Source organism: Corapipo altera, unplaced genomic scaffold, assembly GCF_003945725.1.
Source record: "Corapipo altera isolate COAL_440 unplaced genomic scaffold, ASM394572v1 105, whole genome shotgun sequence".
In the NCBI taxonomy this organism is placed as follows: Eukaryota; Metazoa; Chordata; class Aves; order Passeriformes; family Pipridae; genus Corapipo; species Corapipo altera.
This window is the reverse complement of record NW_020884965.1, coordinates 41,183-53,519: the sequence shown is the minus strand read 5'-3', so window position 1 is coordinate 53,519 and position 12,337 is coordinate 41,183. Positions and strand designations below refer to the sequence as shown.

General features: G+C 47.5%; 1 protein-coding gene and 1 long non-coding RNA gene across 2 annotated transcripts in view; both read left to right on the top strand.

Annotated features, from left to right (window-relative positions):
• The window catches only part of LOC113957328 (polypeptide N-acetylgalactosaminyltransferase 17-like), a 59,839-nt gene extending 48,895 nt beyond the window's left edge, over positions 1-10,944 (top strand). Inside the window, exon 2 of the mRNA XM_027664702.1 lies at positions 10,686-10,944. Within this exon, the coding sequence (XP_027520503.1) occupies positions 10,686-10,922 (237 nt within the window). The 3' untranslated portion in view covers positions 10,923-10,944. The remainder of the gene's footprint in view (positions 1-10,685) is intronic.
• LOC113957330 lies at positions 51-6,069 on the top strand. Its single transcript, XR_003531132.1, has 4 exons — positions 51-566; positions 1,562-1,683; positions 2,221-2,337; positions 5,941-6,069. It is a non-coding gene; the product is annotated as an uncharacterized LOC113957330 (long non-coding RNA).
• Positions 10,945-12,337: the final 1,393 nt, after the last annotated feature.

Here is a 12,337-nt window from a genome sequence, read left to right as displayed (position 1 = left end):
GCTTCCACCCTTGCTTTGAGTTGCAAAGTATTCATTATTTCAGACCACGAAAGAGGGGATTTTAACAGTGCCACAGAAAATAAGCAGATGGTGGAGCGAATGGCAAAAACATGACAGGGCTGCCCTGGTCTCCAACCATCTGGTTTGGGCCTTAGTGGGTGTTTGGACCTCGGGTGGATGTTTGGAGCTCACACACACTCGGTCCATGGGCAGCAGGCACGGGGCTGGGAAGGGACAGGGGCATGAACAGCCCACAGATGAGGATCTGACCTCAGGGAAACAGGGGCAGACCCTCGTTCCCCTCTGTAACAAGGGGTTCTGAATTCCACCCACCCCAGCTGAGCTGGCTGTGGTCCCCCTGCAGTGACAGTGGGTGAGGGCTCAGTGTCACTCCAGGGTTTGGCAGGACCCCTCTGACTCCCTCTGACCCTTCTGCACGTCAGGGCTGAGCATTTCCTGCTGCCTGACCCAACTAAAGTGCAGCAATAAAATTCAGGGTGGAGCTGTGTCCAGCTCTGGGGTACCCAGAACAGAGAGGACATGGAGCTGCTGGAGAGAGTCCAGAGGTGATCAGAGGGATGGAGCAGCTCTGCTGGGAGGAAAGGCTGGGAGAGCTGGGATTGTTCAGCCTGGAGACAAGAAGGCTTTGGGGTGACCTAATTGTGGCCTTTCACTACCTGAACAGGCTCCAAAACAGCTGGAGAGGGAGTTTTGACAAGGGCCTGGAGTGACAGGACAATGGGGAATGGCTTCCCACTGCCAGAGGGCAGAGTTAGATGGGATATTGGGAAGGGATTCCTCCCTGTGAGGGTGGGGAGGCCCTGGCACAGGTTGCCCAGAGAAGCTGTGGCTGCCCCATCCCTGGAAGTGTCCCAGGCCACGCTGGAGCATCCTGGTCTGGTGAAAGATGTCCCTGCCCATGGCAGGGGGTGGAACTGGATCATCTTTAAGGTCTTTTCCAACTCAAACCATTCTGGGACTCTGTGACTCATTATAACACTTTTTTAGTGTATTTTTTCAGTTGCAGTGGTGAATTGTTCTTTCTGCAAACTTCCTGCAGAGCTCTGTGTTCCTGTGGGGTAAAGATGATCCTACCAGAGAATCCCAGAACATGCTGAGTTAGAAGTGACAGGACAGAGGGAATGGCTTCCCACTGCCAGAGGGCAGGGTTGGATGGGATATTGGGAAGGAATTCTTCCCTGTGAGGGTGCAGAGGCTCTGGCACAGGTTGCCCAGAGAGGCTGTGGCTGCCCCTGGATCCCTGGAAATGTCCAAGGCCAGGTTGGAGCAACCTGGGCTAGTGGAAAGGTGTCCCTGCCCGTGGAACTGGATAAACTTTGAGGTCCCTTCCAACTCAAACCATTCCATAATTCTGGGATGATTTTTCAAAAGCACATTTGTACCACTGGGTCAGACATATCCAGCTCCCTCAGTGGCAGCAGGCCCAGGGCACACTGTACACCAGCCATGGGCTCTGAACCCCTCTGAAGAGGAACAGGATCTAAAACTAAGGTAGAGAGCCTTAGATAAACTGCCAGCTCATTTCAACACTGTCCCACAGCCTTTCCAAGCATAAGGAATGAGGAAGACTGAGGCCAAAACATTGGAGAGCTTAGGAAACTTTGTCAGCCTGGCTTTGAGCATTGAGAAGGTGCAAAGTACCTTCTGTGTGTGTGTTCATGTGTGTGTGGACTCACAGACCCCACCCCAAATCATGTTCCCTCTGCCTTTGCCTCCTCCAGTTCCGAGCTCACGAGCTGCTCTTTTGAGGAGTTGTTTGAGCAGGTTCTGCAGAGAGGATGGGCTGAGTCAGAGTCACTCACATCCCTCTAGGAACATCCCTGGAGGAGCTTGGCTCCCTTCAGCCCCTTCCCCATCAGGCTCTGCTGGGAGGAGATCTGTGATTCCAGATCCCAAATGCTGCAGTTGGGATGTGCTGGAGTTGAGAGGCCTGGAAGGAGCTTGGTGGAGCTGGGTCCTGTCAGCTCAGGAGCTGCTCCATCACACCCCAAGCTGTCTCTGCACAAATAATTCTGCTTCAGAACTGCCTCTGATGGTTCAGATGATCCATGGCATTGTTCCCCCTTCCTCCTGCCACTCCCTACATGGAATAGTGTTAGTCCAAAGAACCATCTACAGATAATTCTCTCTGAAGGCTTTTTGGGCATGAAAAATAGATCAAAATTCTGTTGAGCTATTTATGCTGCTTTATTTTTACAGCTCTGACAGAAATGGGAATAGGAAGATGAGATCAAGATGCTTTTGGTACATTACTGGAAACATAATAATAATAAAAAAAAGAGCAACCTCCAAGCAGTTCAGGGTCAGATCCTGGAGGTAATTTCTATACCAGGAGTGTGTAAAGCCCAGCAGGTTCTGCTCCTTCTGAGGGCTTACAGGGATTGTTGGTGCTCTTTTGAAGGCACTTGTCTTTTAGGAGTCTGTAATAATCTTTGCATTATACTGTTACAACATAATCAGGTCCTTGTCATGCTGCCAAGCCTGATAACATCAGAGCACTGAGGAATTGCAGCTCTAAACTTATTAGGAAGACCCAGATCCATCCCAAGGTATTTCCAAAGCACTGGAGCTCTGTGCTCTGCAGGGATGTGCTCCCAGCCAGGTGGCAGCTGGGGGGGGACAGATTTTTGGCTCCAGCTCCAGCAAAGGCTGGGAGTCCAGGTGTGAGAGCATCTCTCCAAGTGTTCTCAAGATGGGATTTAAAAATACTCTGTTCCTCTTTTTAAAAAAAAAAAAGAAATTCGGGAGCACTAAACCAACAGAGCTACAGTGGCTCTGCTACAGTTTAATTTTGCAGCAATTAAAGCACCAATCCCGATGCACTGGGAAGCAAAAAGCTGCTTTTCAGCTGTTTTTCCAAGCCAGGAGGATGTGGGCACTTGTCATTCCAAGGAATCCTCCCCATGCTGAGCTTTGTGATCAGAGTCTTTTCATTCCAACTTCCCACCAAGGCCATTCTCACATATCTTACCTGGTGATAAAGTCAAATCCATACCTATTGCATGTCTTGTGTTGTAGGTGATGCACTATTTAGGAGGGGTTGTGTTGCATTTGTTGGGGAAGCACAGCATAAATTTTTCCTTGGAAAAGCCTCCAGCTGGAGCAAACTCCCCTCTGGGGAGGTGTCACTCCTGCTCTGCACTTGGGGGGAATCTTGCTTTATTCTGACCTCTGCAAAACCTCAGATGTTAAATTATTTATGGTCCTTGTTAAGAGGGTCAAAAGTGGTTATTCCCTGGTGTTGCTGCAGGTTGGGGTTTGTGGAGTGGGTTGTGCACCTGCTTTGGCATTTTAAAGTAGTCATTCTGTAAGGAATTAATTCAGTCCTCTCAGCAGGAAAGGTAAGACATTTGGACACGGGACAATTTGGGCATTTCTCTTATTGCTCTGGCATAAGACAGACAGGAGCCTGTCCAAAGTATCACCTGTAAGGATAAAAAGTGAGAAAAGGAATGCCAGAAAGAAGAAAGAGAGTGAATTTTTTAAAATCTATTATAACCCTCTCCTCCCACTTCCATCCTCTACTGGAGTGTGGGTGGGCTGAGATGGTCAGGTTTGGATATGATCCATTCAAAATTCCTATTTTAAGGAGATGGCACATGATGACCCTGCCTGATCTTGTTGGAAATGATAGAACTTTTAAAATAACTTTACTTAATGGTTTTAATCAGCTTTTAATTAATTGTTTTAATTAATCATAACCAATATCTATTAATTATAAATAGTGTGTTATTCTTAAATTGCTTACTCTTAATTCCTCTTATCCAGAATTTAGTAAAGTTGTCATAAGGTATTTTGTGGGAAAATAACTTGGGAAAAGTTGTGAAACTTTAAGCTTGGATAAACTAACTCTGATCTGTTTCAATGAACAAAGCCTGGGAGGGAAAGATGGAGTGTTGGACATCTGGAATGCAGAACTTATGGACCACAAAGATGTTTTGCAGAAACAAAAAGATAAAAAAGAGACTCAGTATTCGTGTTGGAAACTCCCTAACAGAGGAAAAGGATCCTAAAAAGACTAAAAATATGAACTAATTGACATGAACAGTGAGGAATTAATAACCAATAGTGGATAGAGTACTGATTAATGAACGAGAATTATGTAGTTCAGAACCAATGAGCATTAATTACTTTGTTTGCTAAAATGCATAAAGAGGTGAAAAAGTTTTGCATCAGGGTCTGTGTGGAGGCCAAGATTTTGTTGGTCACACACAAACCTCCTGGCCAAGAATAAAGTCATTTATGCTCACTAACACTAAAAAGAGTTTTATTATCCTGATAATTTTGGAAGGACTTAGTGACAATTTGGCTATTTGGCCCTGATCCTCCAGGAAAGGTTTTCCAGGGGCTCATGACAGAGAAAAGAAACCCACAGGTACAGCAATGAAAGTCCTTTTCCTGTTCAGCAGGATGTGGAATCTGCTTTGCTTTTTCCCAGAGGTTTCCAAGGGAATTCATTAGTTCAGGATGAAGCTGTGTTGGGATTTCCAGCAGGATCCCAGAATGTGCTGAGTGTGTGGTTCCTTAACTCACCTTAATTCAGCTCCCCACTCTGATGGTTCCAGGAGAGAGTGGCATTTACAGGAGACTGGAGGAGCATTTCAGTGATGATATAGGACACAACATCCATCTCTATATAAATATATACATAAAACCATGAAATATCAGCCAGCCTGCTGGGTCTGAGGGTTCTGCAACGTGACTGTCACCCATAAACAGCCCCCAGCCAACCACCTGGAGGTGTTTATTTACCAGAATTGGGATTTAACAGGCTGGCTGGGGGATGTGAGTGTCACCACAAGCCTTGTGACAGGGAAATAAAAGTCCTCCTGCTGAGTGGGCACAAGGTTTTGGGGCATTGCTGAGCACAGAGGTTTGGGGGAGCAACCCCTTCATCCCATTCCTGACCCCTTGGCTGCTCTGGCACATTGAGGAGCAGCACAACCTGGGCCCTGAGGACATGGAATGGGACACAGCAAAGTGGGAACAGAAAGGATAGAAAGGCTGGGAATGTGTCTGTGCATGTTGTTTGTTCTGACAAAAGGAATAATTTGGAGAGATACTGTCTCTCAGAACTGCACAAAGGAGCACATGGAGAAATGATTATTTCTCTGCCTTTTTTTGCTGTTTCTCAATTTTCTTATTTAGCTCTTTGTTCTGATACATTCTGTATTATTTTAGCTTTCCTGAGTAATTGTGTTTTTTCCCTTAACTTTGGAAGTTACTTTGGAAAGGGGGGGGGGGGGTGGTGAAGATAAGGCAAAGCTGTTAAATGGGAAATCTATGGCTAATTAAGGCCTGGCTTTGCTAATCACCTTAGAAATGAAGTTATCAGCTGAAAAAGCCTGGAGTTGGTGCAATGAAAGTTTGGAATGGGCTTTCCCCCCCCCCCCCTTTCCTTCTGTCACAATGGATTCAGAGATTAAAAGTTTACCTTGCAGACAGATCTTGACACCACGAGACATGTTGTCTCTTTGCATTATCTGCAGGAGGTTGGAGCTGCTCTGGGATGGATTTCAGTTGGAATAGTTAAAATTTGGCAAAGTTATAAACAAATAAAGTCAGGATCCTTTAATGGGAGCTGTCAGTGTTCATCACAGATGTCACAGTGCACACTCCAACTGGAGCTCCATGTCCAGGACAAGAGGGAGTCACTGTCCCTTCTCCTTCTCCTTCTCCTTCTCCTTCTCCTTCTCCTTCTCCTTCTTTCTCCCCCTTCTTTCTTCTACTTCTTCTGCATCTTCTTCTGCTTCTGCTGCTTCTGCTTCTTCTGCTTCCTCTTCCTGTTCCTCTTCTTCTGCTTCTCCTCCTCCTCCTCTTCTTCTTCTTCTTCTCCTTCTTCTTCTTCTTCTCCTTCTTCTTCTTCCAATAATAATAACAATAACTATTATAATTGTTATTATAATTCTTGTTCTGCAGAGTCCAGGTGCCAACACTCTGGTTTCCCCCTGGAGGTGCTGGGACAGGACACCACCCTGGCACTGCTCTGGCTGGAGGAGGAAGAGGCACCAGCCTCATTTTCCCCTCTGCTCTTGCAGAATTCCCTTTCCCCACCATCATCTTTTCTTGTGCAAAATCCAGCTGTGAGCCCGAGTTCCCTTGCAGGGCTTGCAGTGAGGAGAAGGGGGATGTTTGAGCTCTGCTGACATCCCAGGGGAAGCAGCTCCTGCCTCAGTGTGTGCTGATAAAAACACTCTCCTGGAGTTAATAATTGTGTCTTCCCCTTCCCTGGCAGTGGGCATCACAGCACTGCTCCACTGCCTGCAGGAGCCTGGGGAGGGGACCAAATTTTCTTAATATTTATGCATTAAACCTGTATTTTCCAGGTTTTTTCCTGCTCTTTTGTTAGAGCTGTGGCTGTGCCTTCCCCTGTGGGTGTCCTGTGCTGCTCAGTGGTGCTGGTTGGACTCCAGTGCTGCTCCCCTGCACCCAGGGGAGCCCCAGGGGTGGGCAGAGGGGACAGCACAGGGTGGAGGAAGCAGCTCTGACCTGCTGGAAGGATTGAGGTGGGGGCCAAGGCAGGAGCCCCTTGTGCTCAGCAGCATCTGAGCATCCAAACCCATCTCCTGGAATCAAGGAATCACAGGGTCATAAAACCATTAGGGTTGGAGAAGCCCTCCCAGCCCATGGAGTCCACCCTGTGCCCAATCCCCACCCTGTCCCCCAGCCCAGAGCACTGAGAGTCACCTCCAGTCCTTCCTTGGACATCTCCAGGGGTGGGGACTCCAAACCTCCCTGGGCAGCCCCTTCTAATCTCTGACCACCCTTTCCATGGAGAAATTCCTCCTGATGTCCAACCTGACCCTCCCCTGGCACAGCTTGAGGCCGTTCCCTCTCCTCCTGTCCCTTGTTCCCTGGGAGCAGAGCCCGACCCCCACCTGTCTCAAAACTCCTTTCAGGGAGTTGCAGAGAGCAAAAACGTCCCTCCAAGGGCTCCCTTTCACACTTGCAGAAGCTTCCAGAAAGTGGATTGTCAGTGCAGTGCCAACTGTACTCGGACATTTCACTGCTTGAGACAAATGGTTCCTTTTCCACGTTGAATTCTTAGGACATTTTGCTTGGAAAATAATTGCAAGTGTCTCACCCAGCAGCTTTCTGCAAAACACATCAAAGATCTCTGGGTGATGGATTTGTTTTCTGTTTGTTTCCCTGGGATTTCTTCACTAGAATTCAGTGTTAACTGGTTATTTGTAAATGCCAGCCTCTTTCCTTGGGTTTTGATCCCTCCTGTGTTTGGAGTGATGGAGACATTATTGAGTCACCCTCATTCACTGGAGGGGGATGATTCTATTTTTAATTCTGCAGCACTTTCTGGGTGAATGAACGGCAAGTTAATGGTCATATGGGAATGTGAATGTCAGAAAACAAGGGGGAAACTTGAGACTTGCTCATCATATTTAACCTGCTGAGTTACATCATCTCCCTTGAGCCTTAAATGTGCCTTTAGGGGCCAGCCATGGAGAGGGACTTGGGACAAGGGATGGAGGGATAGGACAAGGGGGAATGGCTTCATACTGAAAGAAAACAGGGTTAGATGGGATATTGGGAAGGAATCCTTCCCTGTGAGGGTGGGGAGGCCCTGGCACAGGTTGCCCAGAGAAGCTGTGGCTGCCCCATCCCTGGAAGTGTCCAAGGCCAGGCTGGAGCAACCTGGGCTAGTGGAAGGTGTCCCTGCCCATGGCAGGGGGTGGGAATTAGATGATCCTTAAGGCCCCTTCTGACCCAAACCATCCTGTGATTCTATGATTTCATCCTTTGTAGGATGCAATATAAAGACTCTGCCTTGTTAAATAGGCTAAACATTAATTAATTTGACAACACCTATTCTTTTTTGTTAGTTTTGATGTGCTGGTTCTTGATTACCTAATTTCTTGATTACCTATCCATTAGGAGATAATTCTTCAAAGGATTAGAAAAACTCCAGGCTCCTGTTAATGCTGTTCTTTGCAGCAAATGAAGGGACCGTGGGTTTATTTGCCATGAACATGAAAAATCCAGTAGGGTTCCTTAATAGGAAGATAATCTCTGTGTTACAGGTCTTTTATGGGACAAATAGGGACATAAATGAGGGTTCCCAAAGAACCTTCTGCCCTCAGGGTCTGAGAGCTACAGGCTGGGACATCAGGGCATGTGAGGATGGAGATCCACTGAGTCCTTCTGGTTCAAATTCTGGGGCCTTTCTGTGGGGTTCAGTCATGGTTAGTGCAGGGATAAAACAGCAGAACTCTTCAGAAATGCCTCGTAAAACCAGATTTTTTAAAAATTTATGCTGACAGGTCAGGCAGATAGAAGTCTCGTCTTTCCTTGTGTAATTTTTGGATTTAATTTGTATTGATCTCTCTGGAACTGACTCATGGATGTGTACACAGGCACTCAGGTTACTCCAATAGGTGAATTTCCAGGTAGTTTGTCCAGATATTCCAGAAATTTAAGAAAGTTGACATGAATTACTTAACTAAAGCACAGAAGGACAACAGTGGGACTGTGTGACTGGAGGTAGGCTGCTGGAAAATGACATTTTAATTAATTTTACAGTTTAAAAATAATTCTTCTGACCTCAGATCAGGATAAAACCAAACAAATCCCCAAACCTACAGAAAGAGGTGGTGCTGGGGTCACCCAGGACTGGCAGTTTTATTCAATGTTGTGGTTGAACCCAGCACCTTTGGGAGCCCCCAAGGGCAGAATTCAATGTTCTGATTTCACCAAGAGGTTGAGAAACTAAAGAACTGAGCAGGCAAGAAACACAGGCAGTTCCTGTCTATTGCCTTGGGAATAAAACTTTATAAATATATATTTTTTTTCCTTTAGAACTGCTTTGTTCCAGTCTGGTTTGCTCCGTTGCAAATCTTGGAGCAGACCTGGAGGGCTTGGCTGGGCAGAGGTGGGGTGTGGGAGGATGGGAGGGATGATGACCCTCTAAGAGCTCAGCTCTGAATTCACTCTGCAGGCAGGAAATTGTATTTAAAAGTCTTCTGAGAGGTCAAACAGCAGAGCAGGAGCAGGATGGGGGTTTTCTGCTTCAGGTTCGTGCACAAACTAATAAAATGGAGCTTATTTTTGATGTGGGCTCCTCCTGCAGCAGGAGAGAGAACAGCAGGAGGAGCACCAGGGAAGGTGTCCTTGTTTGGGTCACCTGGGCTTGGGACATGCACGTGCCCCGCACTGGGGGGGCTAAAACTCCCCCTCAGAGGTGCCCCCAGGGCAGCTGATCCAGGCAGGAGGCTCCTGGTGCAGCCAACGGAGCAGGGTCGGTAAAAATCCGGGACCACAGATGGGAGGAAAGGTGGTGAGCCTGGAGGAGATCCCAGAAACACTGGGTGTTATAATAACTGTGCAAAATGCTAATGCAGAGCAGGCTGCAGAATAGGGAACACTGGCATTATTAGGCCTGCTTGGCATGTGTGTTTGGAATGGTTTCCTGGTGTCCTGCAGACCTGGCTGTAAGGTAAATAACTTCTCAGTGGTGATAAACAGGGAGGGAAGAACCCAGGTGTGGCAAGTCTTCCTGCAAATTCCCTTTTCTGTGAGGTAAAAAGATCTTTAAAGATCTGATAACTTGCAAAGTGTGATTTAAGGGAATTTTAAAGAGCACGTGAAAGAACAATAATGAACAAATGTTTTCAAGTGGGAGAAATCTGTCCCTGCCATATGTTCCACTGACTCATCCCTTCTGCAGGAGGAGATCTTGCAATTGTTTGAACTGTTCCAGTTGCTTAACCCTTTTTATTTGGGAGCAGCATCACTGTAAACTCAGCTCTGGATCCTACACGGTGCGAAGGACCCAGGCAATGGCTGGAGCTGTGTCAGGGCAGGCTCAGGTTGGATCTCAGCCAAAGGTTCTTCCCCCAGAGGCTGGTTGGGCACTGCCCAGGCTCCCCAGGGCAGTGGGCACAGCCCCAAGGCTCAGGGAGGGTTTGGCTGATCCTCTGGGGCACAGGGGGTGACTCTTGGGGCTGGGCCTGTGCAGGGCTGAGGGTTGGACTGATGATCCTTGAGGGTCCCTCCCAACTCAAAACATTCTGTGATTCTGTGATCCTGCTGGAAATGCCAACACAGCTTCATTCTGAAGTAATAAATTCTCTTGGAAACCTCTAGGAAAAAGCAAAGGAGACTCCACATCCTGCTGAAACAGAGAAAGGACTTTTGTTGCTGTACCTGTAGGTTTCTTTCCTCTGGAAAACCTTTCCCAGATGATCAGGGCCAAGCAGCCACATCAGGCTATTCATGATATACCAGATCTTGGTATTAATGTGCCATCTCCTTAAAATATGATTTTTGAATGTACCTGACCATCTCAGCCCACCTCCATTCCAGCAGGGAATGGAAGTGGGAGGAGAGGGTTATAACACACTATAAAAAATTAATTCTTTCTTTTTCTTTTAGCATTCCTTTTCTCCCTTTTTATCCTCGATGATCCTCAGTGGTCCCTTCCAGCATATTCTGTAATCCTGTAAAGTATAGAGTGGTTTGGGTTGGAAGGGACCTTAAAGCTCATCTAGTTCCAACCCCTGTGCCATGGAGAGGGGACAGATTCCCCCTGGTGAGCAAAGGCCAAACGTGGCCGTGGGTTTCCCCTTCCCAGCTCTGCTCAACCCCCACCACTGCTGCCCCTTTCCCCTGCCCAGAGCGTGCTGCTGACGGTTCTGTGGGTTGTGTTGCAGGTGTGGCTGTGTGGGGGCAGCATGGAGGTCCTGCCCTGCTCCAGGGTGGCCCACATCGAGCGCAAGAAGAAGCCCTACAACAACAACATCGGGTTCTACACCAAGCGCAACGCGCTGCGCGTGGCCGAGGTGTGGATGGACGACTACAAGTGGCACGTCTACATCGCCTGGAACCTGCCCCTGGAGGTACTGAGGCCTTCAAATCTATGGGAAATAAGTTTTAGGAGAGCTTGCTAGCATCTTCAGCTTGCTAGTATTCCCAGAATTCCTAAAAACGCTGTTTAACATCCTTTGTTGAGGATCTCGACAGACAAGGGTGTCTGTAAAATGTACTGAGAACGAGACACAACACTTGGTATAAGTAGTCAAAACTGCTCAGGAGCCTTGAAACCCATCCAGAAGGGTCAAAGGAGATGAGGAGGAAGATGAAGAAGATGAAAAGAAGGGGTGTTTGGGACCTCTGACTCAAATTCGGGAGGCATGTCAAGGGTGGTACTAAGGGAGGGACGTGTTTGGGAGACGGTTCTACATCACCTGGAACCTGCCCCTGGAGGTACTGAGGCCTTCAAATCTGTATGAAATAGGTTTTAGGAGAGCTTGCTAGCATCTTCAGCTTGCTGGTATTCCCAGAATTCCTAAAAACTCTTTTTAACATCCTTTGTTAAGGATCTTGACAGACAAGGGTGTCTGTAAAATGTACTGAGAATGAGACACAACACTTGATGTAAGTAGTCAAAACTGCTCAGGAACCTTGAAACCCTCCCAGAAGGGTCAGAGGAGATGAGGAGGAAGATGAAGAAGATGAAGATGAGGGGTTTTGGGACCTCTGACTCAAATTTGGGAGATGTGGCGAGGGTGGTACTAAGGGAGGGACAGGTTTTGGAAGTGGGTGTAACCGTACTAGGTAGTGCTTTGAATTTTTAATTAGGTAATGCTTTGAGTTGTTAATTAGGTAATTAATAAAAGCAAGAGGCTTTGGTAGTTCTGGAGTCAGGCTTTGGAAGAAATTAAGATTCTCATGCATCCAGCGTCATAATAATAAAAGGAATAATAGTAAAACTCACAAATTGAGTCTTAGGGGTTTTCTTTTAAGTGCTGATTTTAGGCATCAGCACAGCCAAGGCACCTTGTCCTGAGTTTTCACTTTGCTTCTTAAAAACTTGAATTCTAGAGCATTTATTTAGTTCCCCTTGGTGCAGAAGAGCCTGAACCACCCTGGGTTGGTGGCTCACAGGAGATCCCCTCCCAGCAGCACCATGGGCAAGTGCCCCAAAACACTCTCTTGAAACAGCTTTGGTGGTTCAAATATTTCTGCACAGAAATGCTCAGGTTTTCTTAGGTCTGATATGTTATTTTTGAAGTAAAACCTTCACGTCACAGCGTGATGGAAAACCATGGGATCCCACCAGCAGGTCAAGATGACCATGCCTGGAGGCACATCCTGCATGGGGACTGCTCGAGGTGGTGCCTGGCACTGCTGGGGAAAGCTCTGTAGGCTCCAGGAAGGCTTTGTGGAGATCCAAAGCTGCTGCCTGGGCTCAGCTCTCCGGGCAGGCTGTGTCTGATCTTGGAACCCGAGGGCATCTCCTGCTGCCTGGAGCACGCTGGGAGCAGCCCTGGCAGGGCCAGACCCCGTGTCCTGCTGCTGGTCC